Genomic DNA, 10370 nt, shown 5'->3' with positions numbered 1-10370 from the left:
AAAAGTAGCTAATAAAGCGAGATTTATGCTAGTGCGGAGCTCCATGGAGCTCCGCTGTGTGGATGAGGATCCTTGCGGACATCCGCAGCGCGGATCGGTCTTAGGATCCAATGGAGCGGATGTGCCGCAGCCTAGATACGATATGGATAGCATTTGCTATCTGATATCCGCGGATATGCCGCAGTCTACTTGGGATATTGCCGCCCCTTTCGGCCGCTTGGTAGAGATCGGAAAGGGAGATATCTATAAGAATTTCAAGTCGGATGTAGATCCCTTCCACAAAAATCTCGCGTATGCAGCCGTGGATATTGATTTGATAGGTTTTCTCAACAAGCTGCTTCTGGGATGTCTGCTCAGAGAAAGCTTTGGTCTTGTGTTAACAGGCAAAATCAAGCCTCTATATCCTATCACCAAGGTGGCTTTCTCTGACGCGCAGACGGCGTTCCGCATGTTGCAGATAGGGGCCGACATGGGGAAAGTGATTCTTGTACCAGGGGCGGATGACATCGTGCCCGTCCTTCTGCCAACATACAACACAAACAAACTACTCTCCAACACAGCAAAAACATATCTTATTGTTGGAGGTCTGGGAGGGATTGGTCGGCGTTTGTCAGAGTAGATGTTTCACCGCGGAGCCCGCCGCCTCGCCTTACTGGCGCGGTCTGGAACCGAACAAGAAGAAGCCAGAGCCACCATTGCTTGGCTGCGAGGAAGGAATGTCGACATATCTGCCTTCAAGGGAAATGTGGCGGACCTTCAGTGGTTCAACACTGCATTAACACCCTTGGTAAGTCTCTCGCGGGCATCATCCAAGCAGCTATGTTTCTCGCCGATGCACCGCTCACAACAATGTCTCAGACGCAATGGCACGCAGCAGTACAGCCAGAAGTGCTCGGAACTTATAACCTTCACCTAGCAACGTAAGATAGCAAGCTTGATTTCTTCCTGACCTTCTCATCCATAGCAGCTGTTATTGGCTCTAAGGGCCAGGACAACTACAGTGCTGCCAATTGCTACCTGGACGCACTCATGCGGCATTGCCGAGCCCAAGGTCTCGCCGGTACGACAATTAACATCAGTGCTGTTGGTGAGGTTGGTGTAGTTACGGACAATGCTGTACTGGAAAAGGTGATGGAATGAATGGGTATCTAACAAGTCTAGTCGGGGCGGGATGGACCGGTTTTATGGCGCTCGAATACGCGCCCATTGCAGCCTTCGCAGGTTGGAAGCTTATCCGGTCAACACCAGCCGTGTTATTGCTCGTCCAGACCTGCGGGAAGTACTGCAAGACAACGCAACTGACCAGCCTCTGCCAGAGCCGCATCCTTTCCAGGGCACATTGTGAACCGCGTCGTCAAGTGTGACGAATACGCAGTAGAGGCCGAGCATGTACTCGTGGTTATTGCTCGGAGACGGCTGCTCATGCATACCCCCATTGTCAGCCTGCTTTGATATAGGAGATTTCAGTGGAATTAAACAGGCTTGTCACGAAATCAATGATAAAGCCATGAATTCCAGGGAGCGCGATGTGAAGGAGGAGTTGGTTCCGGCGTTTGGTGCGCGGGAAGGGTCCTGCGCGGAGCGTGATGTTCGCGGTAAAGGCTTGAGTTGGGATTCACCAGATTTCATCCGCCAAGTCCTGTTTCGTAACTAAGCCAAGGGTCTCGAGGACGTGCGAATGCCGTCTGTCCGAGCCCCACGAGAGCACAGATCTGCCGTTATCGTCCCGCAGCCAGGGGTTTACCTTGCCGGTCTCAATAAGCATCTTGGCAATGGCAAGATCGCCATGCCGCGTGGCCCACATGAACGCTGTGTCTCCCATACTGCCCCTGACATCTGGCTTGACGCGTCCAGTGTCCAGGAGTAGCCGCACTATGGCTGCATGGCCGTTGCGAACCGCCCACCAGAGAGGTGTGAGGCCGGAAGAGTCTTTGATATCCGGTTTGGCTCCCCTCTCGAGGAGGAAGCAGGACATTTGCTCGTAGCCATTGCGCGCTGCCCACCAGAATGGGGTCCGGCCCGCGTTGTCATGGAGGTTCAGGTCGAATGCGTGCGGCGATGCAGGTGAAGTTGGAGTGTGGGCAAACAAGATTTTGGCAGCTTCTAGCTCGTTACTCCGGATCGCCCACCAGAGAGCTGTACGACGCATCTCATCGGTAGCGCCGATATCCACACGGACGTCATCGAGCAGAGCCGCAATGATGTCGAGCCGGCCAGCCTTGACAGCTTGAATCAAGGGTGATTGCCCGTAGATATCCCTGGCGTTTGGATACACCCTGGCATTGTCGCGAAACTGTTCCACGATGCCGAGATGACCGTTGGCGACTGCCCAGAACAACGGGGTTCTTTGGTAGGTGTCCCCAGCATTGACATCGACGGTCTGTACGTCGCCCAGGACTTTGACCACTTCTACATGGCCGTTCCCTGCTGCCCAGGAAAACGGGGTGCGGTTGTCGTCATCTGCCAGGCCGGGGTCTACACGCCGATCCATGACTAGGTCCTTGACAATGCCTGCATGCCCCTTTGCGGCAGCATAGCAGATCGGTGTGCGTCCGTTTCTGTCCACGAGATCCAACCGGGCTGAATCAGGATCGCAAAGCATCCGCACAATCTCTCGCTGGCCATTCTCTGCCGCCAGCGATAATGGAGATCTGCCTTGGTCATCCACCGAGTTAGGGCTGACCTTCCCAGTCTCCCAGAGGGCACTGGCAACCTGGCGGTCTCCTGCTCTAGCTGCCCACCACAGCGGGGTCCGCTTGTGCTTATCCGGCAGGTCGGGGTGTGCTCTATTCTCCAAGAGTGTCCTGACCATTGACGCAGTCCCCTGCCGGCCGCAGTAATACGAAAGAGCGGTTCTGCCACTGTCGCTCCGGGCATCCACAAAGGCGCCCAGGCCCAGAAGTGCCCTGACGACCTCATCCCACCAGTTCCCCGCTGCCAGAGGTAGGGCACTCTCAAGCTCTGTTGAAAGGAGACGCGGAGGCACAATGCAGAGTAGATACAGAGTCTCGGCTTTCTTGTTGGCTCTAATCATCTCGTTCAGGTCTGCAGGTTTAGGGACTGGCGAGAGTCCAGCGCACCTGATACCTGTCAGAAAACTGCTCTCACTGTGGTCGATCGCGATTTGCATGGCGACAATGCCATATTTACCCAATATCTCACCAATTTCACTGCCGTCGACCTCTGCGCCTGGCAGGTACCTCTGAGTCAAGCGCTGCAGCATTCGGTAACCGCTACGCCTCGCCTCTCGAGACTGGCTACTGCTAAACGTCCTTCGAAAGAACTCGCAGACAGCCACGAGGACATCTGTGAATACTTGGCGTTTCATGACTGTACCAGCTACTTTCTCAGACTCTTTGGAGTGCACATGGATCCAGTCCAGTAATGCCCCTACCTTCTTGTTCGCCAAGTTTTCTTGCTGAAGGGCCCGCAGGAGGGACGACTGCAACAAGTCGGCTTTGGCGGGTCTTATGTGCCTGCGAAGACTGGGCACGATGCATAAGATAGCGTCCAGCTGGGAACCCAACCCGTTTTTCGTGAATGCTGCAATTAGTGCTGATATCCTTGGATCTTCTAGACGGATTTGGTCCAAGCTTTCGGCCACAGTGACTGCGTCGAATGTGCAGTTGATTTTGCTCACCATGGACACTAAGAGGGCAGTGTAGAGTTCCTGGCAGCAGTTGATAAGAAGGCTATTCCTGGAATCGGTGTAGAGAACGTGCATCATCCCACTAGCGTCGTTGGGGCATCTATGAATGGCTTGCCATCCAAAGAAACGCTTTAACAGCACTTTGGGTGTTTTTGCTCCTGATGCCCACCAGGTCTTACCATCCATAGACCGCCACCGACTGGAAGATCCCACCACCTCCGGCTGCGACGGGTTATGAAGCGTCCCTCGCTGCGGTTTTATGACATCTTGACCCAGCCAAAGGTCCAGTTCGTTCTCCATCGCCTCGAAGCTGCTCTCGTCCACGAGTCCTTCAGTCTCTGCCAGAATGATGCGAGCCATCGGGGTCTCCTCCGCAACATAACGTTCTTTGTCAGAGTGATATCGCTTTCGAGGCATGCCCCCTTCTTTCAGAGACCACAGCCATAGGCCCAGAATCCCCTCTAGCCTTGCCGAGTCAATAGTCCAGCTGCACGGGGACGCATCATTCGGAGGCTGAAGAACCATTTCAATGGGTTCCGGTTGCGAAGTATCCGACCATGTCGTGCCAACTGTTCTGAACTCGTCCTTTTGCTGCGCACCTGGGGCAGGCTTTTGCCCTGACTGCCATCTCCACACATTAGCCCATAATTCGAGTCTCAGGGCGGCATGGCCATCTGCGCTACCCAACAAAGCATTTGCAGAGCTGCATAGGGCCGTGGCTAAGTTTTGAGCCATTGCCCGAACATGTACCTGCTTACTGTCCCACACTTGAATGCTCTGCGGCTTCAGAGGTGTGAGCAGCCGGTGGCCTGTTAGGTCGGCCAACCTCGTCCGGTTCTTGAGGACTCTTTCCGCGCTATTCACCTTTTGATTTTGCAGCTGAGATTCCCCGCCTCTATCGTGTTGGCTTTCCGTTACCTTTCCTTGTCCTGCACTATCAACATGTCCAGTCATAACCCACCCGCATATCCTCTTCTCAGCTCGGGCACCTGCGGAGTTGTCGTCCGGCAAAGCAGTGGACTCTAATTCGCCCTCTGATGCAATCTGAAAGGCAAGCCAGTCAAGTTCATGTCCAAGGACCATGTCCGGCATCTCGGCTAATTGATTGTCGGTTCGCTTGAGGCGCCGAATTCTAAGACACGATCGCAGCATGCTCATAACCAGGGTTACCCCGAGCTGGGCTATTGATATTGATGCGTTCATGCCTCTCAGACCTACAAATTGCGCTATATATCCGCCGAGAGTGAGTATGACCGCGATCCAAGTGTAAGGGTAGAAGTGGTCCACATTCCGCTTGCTGGACGTTGTGTACTCCGAGAGATGTTTGTTACCGGCGCCTTCAACATAGGCAAAAGCGTCAAACGTCTCATCCCCAACGACCTGATTGCCTGGTTGGACCCAGAGAAGCTGCGATGATTTTGGTTCTGGACCTCCCACCCTTCTGTCGTACCGCCGCTCTTCGGTACTCTCACCGATCAACGCGGCACATGCAAGAATCCCACAGCTCAGGCACACGGTGCCAAATATATAGACCAATGGGTATCGGTTTCTGGTGATTGCCGCTGGCACATTGGTATGGCTCTCGGGGACCCCATCCTGGGTCCACTGCAATCTCCAAGACGCCACGGCGGCCATCACGATGACCCCGCTCTGGAGGACCAGGCCGAGGACGGCGACAAACCAAAGAAACCATCGAGGCGGTTTCACGATTCCGATGTTGATCGAAATGTTGGGATTCTGGGCGATTACATCTGGAGGGTCGTCTGCTAATCGCCGAGCAGGCTCTGGGGACTCGGGACCGTCTGTTGCCAAAGAGGACTCCAGTGGCTCCAATACTGTGCTCCGTTCCGACATGCTCGTCTTCGTCTGGCCGACATGCTCAATATCCGGACGTCCACGGCCACTGCGCTGCCGGGCCAGGCATGCCACAGCGGCCGTTCGAAGCGAGGTGCGAGCCGGCCTGGGCACCCAGGCGGCCATGGGATTCTTTGCCTCGCGCCTCAGGTAATCTCGAAAGAGATAGAGTCCCATAACATGCCGGCCATCTTCTTTCTTGGAGGCTTCATCATGCCCGCCTATGCGTACAATTTCCAGAATCTTTGGCTTTCCGAACACACGAGTAATGCCGCCCCGGTGGAACAGCTCGCAGACATCCCGGCTAGTCGACGTGCAAAGCTCGGTCTCGATGGTGCCGTCTCCCTCCTGAGCTCGACCGATGAATGCCCGCAGAGACGAATCGCCGCAGACTCGGATGGCAGAGGTCATGGCCGTGACGATGCCAAGTGGCGCCATGGCGAAAATGAGATAGTCAAGGAAGGAGGTACTCTCACTGAAGTATTGGATGGCGATCTTCTCGCCGAAGAGGGCGAGGAGTGGGCCAAGATCAGATGCAAGGCTATTTGAAAAATCGTCCAAGCCGCTGGCAGAGACGCCAGCAGCCAGATCCCAGATGACGAGGCATACAAGACACAGACGCAGCACATCATACATCATGTAACCCTCAGTATGTATACTTTTCCGGCTGGTAAAGGAATTATCGTGGGTCTGCCCCGTGATCGAGATGAGCTGAGGAGGCTGAGAGAAAGGGGACCCTCGTACTAATCCCCAAGTATTAGAACGTCCATATATAGTGCATTGACACCCAAAGAGAGCACAGCTCACGCGAGAAAGAGGGGTAGAAGGGAACAGGCCACTACTACTGGGGAATATTAGTAGAACATATTGTATTCCTGACAGACTGCTGTCTGCTCAGCCACTTCTCGGTGGACATCATGCATCCAGCGCCAACCACGCGCTTCCACGTCATCTACCCTGCAGCATTCAATGCAAACAGATCGGTTTGCCAGCACAGCGCAGCCTGTGCTGCCATCTCTCTCTTCAAAAAAGTGGACGATTCCGCTGGCATGGCTCTTTGCCTTTTCGCCAGTGATGTCAAACAAGGCAAGCGGAGATTCGGAGTTGGGGAGTCAAGCGATGACCGGTCACGTATGGCAACAGCTCTTTGTGGAAGCACAGCAACTTGACCTTTCAATCCCAGAGAGAGTCAAGGGATTCCTGTTGAGATGGGATCATGCCTTTGACGAAGGGTCGAGGCACGCAGGACTTTGTAGCCTGGCCGGATCGGAACCCAGTAAGTGGCAGCACGAGCAAATCAAATTCCTTGTCGAACAGTTGCTCGAGGTGCAGCCAGTCCAGACGGATTGGTGGGACGAAAACAAAACAGACACCCCTCTTCGGATTGCGCTGGAGATAAACCACCATTCCTTTGTTCAGGTATTCCTAGACGCGTGCAGACCTGACACACTAGATGCCATTGTCTCCGAACAGATGAGGCATCCTCAGGAGACCATTCTTCACCTGGCCATCTCGCTCCGGTCGCCATTTACCGAGCGGTTCACGCGCATCTGTCCCGCCAAAGCGCCCATCTTCACTGCTCAGGACCACAAGGGTCAGACACCGCTGCACTTGGCCGTCACTACAGAGGGTGCAGCCTCTGCTGCACGGCCACTTGCTGATAACTCCCAACTGCCATGGATTCCTGCCTTTTCCTCCTACAACACGGTTCGCCAGCTCATTGCGCGAGACGCGCAGGCTCTCTTCCTGGATGATAATGACTGGAATACACCATACAGACAGCGACTAGCATGGCTTCGGCGCCGGCGCAGTGAAAGAATTACCAAGAGATCGAGCACCCAGCCCAACCCTTCCAACAAGGCAGTTGATCGCAGATTGAGCGGGACCTTGATCAATGACCCCGTACTTTCCTACATTCGCAACTACGTCGTTAGAAACTTTTCGCCGGCCGAGGCTAGCAAGGCACTGTATCCAGTCGGGCAAGGTAAGGTAATGGCGCCATATAGAAGCAAGGTGTTAATGTGGGTGCAGAACTCCAGATTGAATTTGCGATAGGAATGCCCATGATAAGCTCTCTGGACCTCCTTGAATGGATGGAAAGGAATTTAGCGTTCGAATCTGTCCTGAAGCGAGTTACATTGTCGAAAGACAAGGTTGAAGTATCCCTGCAGGACACCCATGGTGCCGAGAGGTTCGTCGACCATTACACACAAAAGCAGCCGGCAGTAGCCAAGCTAACTCTGTCGTTTAATGCTTCAGCCGAGGCGAACGGCTAGACTATCACGCAAGGGACGCATTCCAGGCTTTTGCGTGGCTCCGGCGGAGAGGCGTCCGGAAGATCATAGAAATAGTTGTTGCTGATTCAGATAACCCCTGTCACAGCAACGAAACCATCCAAGATGCGCTGGAGGGTTATGAAGTAGAAACCTGGGATTGGCAGCGAAACGATATCCCCAGTAGCGTGATTGCCAGCGCCAGCAGTGTAGTCGAACAGCTGACTCTGTACTTTTCGGGAAGCGAAGCCACTATGAAGGACTGGTGTGGAAGTGAAGGATTTCCAAACCAGACCCTATTTCCGGAGGTAGGCTCATACCCTTGATGTTGCCGATGCGCAGAGCCTCTCGAAACCAGATTAATACGCTCTAGCTCCGGCGAATAAGCCTTGTTTGCAATAAGGTGAACCTCCCCAGGGGCCGGTTGCTTATCAAGCATCAACACTGATTGTCTGCGAGGTAATTGTCCCTGCTGCTGTACGAAGAAAGGCCATTTCCGCACTGTCCGATGCTGTCAAAAAGGCTGAGCGGGAGATATCTGTAGAGCTGTACAGCGATGTCCAGCCGCTGAAATGGTCGGGTGAAAAGAAGGCGGCAACGCATCGGTAACCTCTTTCCTCCTGAGCTGTCGATAAACATGGGCCATCCAAAGCTGATTCTGGGTAGCGAGGAAGGCTGGCCCAGTATGGCTAGTGCCTTTTGGCAGCAGATTCGGGGCAACTCTGCTCTCGAACGAATCCCCCTTGTCAAGGTAGCCTTGATCTGTGATGGAGTCGATGTTGCTATCCCCGAGCTTCGGGACATGGCCGTTAACGGCACAATGCTGGGAGAAGACTCCTGGCATATTTCACCCTGGTATATTTCAGCGAGTGGCCATGGAACAGCGCAGGCCAGGGTTATTCACAAATTATGTCCTCACATCCACCTTCATGTTGCCAAGGTAGCAACATGCGCCGAGGGGACACGATTTCAAGAAGATTACTTGACCAGAGTGAGTCTACCCCCAATAATTATCTCCTGGAATGTACCAGTGACTGATGAGTTTGGCAGGCAGTCGAGTGGGCAACAAAGCGTGATGTTGACATCATCTGCTTTGGGCCAGGAATCCTAGGGTTAGAAGTTGCCAGGGGACATGAACTGCTGCTGTCGCTCAAGTGGGCCAGGACCAGAGGTATCGCAGTATTTTGTGCTAGTGTCGACAGCTCAGACGCATCGTATACTGATTTGGAAGCCCGCAAACATTGTATCACCATCGGCTGGGAGGACACCTCCCCAAAGTGGGAGCACAGACGATCCGAAATGGCAGATTTTCTATTCGATATAACCGGCGCACCAGCCTCTCTATGGAACAATGGCAACCGGACCCCCGGCCATAGCGCTATAGCTACTTCAATGGCATGTGGGATCGGCGCTTTGCTGGTGTGCTTCCGGAGGCTCCATGATTCGAATGAGGAAAGTGAATACACTCGACCGGTTGTAGAGTATCTCCTCTCCGCCATCCGCAACTGTGCTGAGGGTGATAGATTTGTCGCCGTGGAACAAGTATTGGAGGGAGCAGGCAAGCCAGGTTTTATAGCGAGCTTGCACCGGCAAACACGGATCTAACTACGGAGGTTTAAAGGGGCAAAAAGGAAAAAACTCCACATCTCGTAAATACTGTATACCGCTCCCTTCACCGCTATTGTTTATCTAATAAAATTGTCTATTAAGTACTTGCTTGTATGGTCTAGCACCTTCTCTTTACCTACACTAATCATGTCTTGTCCACATATTGATCTTTGTTGTGAATGCTCAGAGGGGAAAGGGCAGAAGGAAACTGTATCAACTACGCGAACGTAGCCTACTAAGGATCGGATGCCATATGACGATTGATTCTCTATCTCGTTGACGATTGCTCTCTTTCCACTTCTTAATCTTGTTGTCTCTTCTTTCCCCCACTATATATACATATTAGGCTTCGTCACAACCCAATAATACCCGGACCCAACCCAACTAGGCTGCGGCATAACCGCGGTTAGCCGCGGTTAACCATCACCATAACCGCGCGGTGAGGTGATGGTCATGAGATTCTGATAACCTCGCTCTGCGGTGAGGTTATGGTTATAGCTAGGTTATAACCGCGGTGACCGCGGTTAACCTCACCAGTGTAAACAATATAAACCTGCCAAGATTGTGAGAATGCATAGATTATGCTGTTTTTCGTGTAATTATTCGTGTACGAGGATGTATGTACTGTGCTGCAGATTGGTAATTTAGGGCTTTAAGTAAGCAATTCTTTATGATGCTTCAGTATATACTCCATTATGCTGATTATTTTATACTCTTATTCTTATTTCTGATCATATCGGCTATCAACATTATGTTCTATCAACATTAAGTACTGTATAAACCCATCTGACGAAAGCTTAAACCTCCTTGGAAATATGATTTCGGAAAACAAAGAAGTAACGCCCCAGGTGACATTGTAGCTGACTTATGTACAAGTGGTTGAGCTGCCACATCCATCAATAGCATCTAGTCTGGGGACGTTCAGCAGATCAAGTACCTCAGACAATGCCTCTCCATCTACCCAACAACTGATCAAGTATTGGGTT

The 10370-nt window shown here is 52.8% G+C and overlaps 4 protein-coding genes across 4 annotated transcripts; 3 read left to right on the top strand and 1 right to left on the bottom strand.

Annotated features, from left to right (window-relative positions):
• Window positions 1-25: 25 nt before the first annotated feature.
• On the top strand, window positions 26-619 carry BDW70DRAFT_165155 (uncharacterized protein; the record flags this gene model as incomplete). The annotated part of the gene is made up of 1 exon (XM_073741665.1): window positions 26-619. One exon carries the CDS (start codon window positions 26-28, stop codon window positions 617-619), a length of 594 nt encoding a protein of 197 aa, XP_073590557.1.
• Window positions 620-5780: 5161 nt separating this feature from the next.
• On the bottom strand, window positions 5781-6155 carry BDW70DRAFT_145987 (uncharacterized protein). The gene has a single exon (XM_073738520.1). The coding sequence runs from the start codon at window positions 6133-6135 to the stop codon at window positions 5911-5913; it is 225 nt and encodes a 74-aa protein (XP_073590556.1). The 5' UTR covers window positions 6136-6155; the 3' UTR covers window positions 5781-5910.
• Window positions 6156-8214: 2059 nt separating this feature from the next.
• Window positions 8215-8912, top strand: BDW70DRAFT_145983 (uncharacterized protein). Its single transcript, XM_073738519.1, has 2 exons — window positions 8215-8381; window positions 8443-8912. Exon 2 carries the CDS (start codon window positions 8462-8464, stop codon window positions 8885-8887), a length of 426 nt encoding a protein of 141 aa, XP_073590555.1. The 5' UTR covers window positions 8215-8381; window positions 8443-8461; the 3' UTR covers window positions 8888-8912.
• Window positions 8902-9385, top strand: BDW70DRAFT_145982 (uncharacterized protein). Its single transcript, XM_073738518.1, has one exon. The coding sequence runs from the start codon at window positions 9076-9078 to the stop codon at window positions 9379-9381; it is 306 nt and encodes a 101-aa protein (XP_073590554.1). The 5' UTR covers window positions 8902-9075; the 3' UTR covers window positions 9382-9385.
• The last annotated feature ends 985 nt before the right edge of the window (window positions 9386-10370 follow it).

This window comes from Aspergillus foveolatus (genome assembly GCF_047715535.1).
Source record: "Aspergillus foveolatus strain CBS 279.81 unplaced genomic scaffold BDW70scaffold_217, whole genome shotgun sequence".
Lineage (NCBI taxonomy): Eukaryota > Fungi > Ascomycota > Eurotiomycetes > Eurotiales > Aspergillaceae > Aspergillus > Aspergillus foveolatus.
Note: the sequence above shows the minus strand (reverse complement) of the source record. Positions and strands in the feature narration are given on the sequence as shown.

What these genes read in the sequence shown, in the direction of transcription:
- BDW70DRAFT_145987 (XM_073738520.1), bottom strand. Translation starts at nt 6,135, where the DNA reads ATGATGTGCTGCGTCTGTGTCTTGTATGCCTCGTCATCTGGGATCTGG.
- BDW70DRAFT_145983 (XM_073738519.1), top strand. Translation starts at nt 8,462, where the DNA reads ATGGCTAGTGCCTTTTGGCAGCAGATTCGGGGCAACTCTGCTCTCGAA.
- BDW70DRAFT_145982 (XM_073738518.1), top strand. Translation starts at nt 9,076, where the DNA reads ATGGCAGATTTTCTATTCGATATAACCGGCGCACCAGCCTCTCTATGG.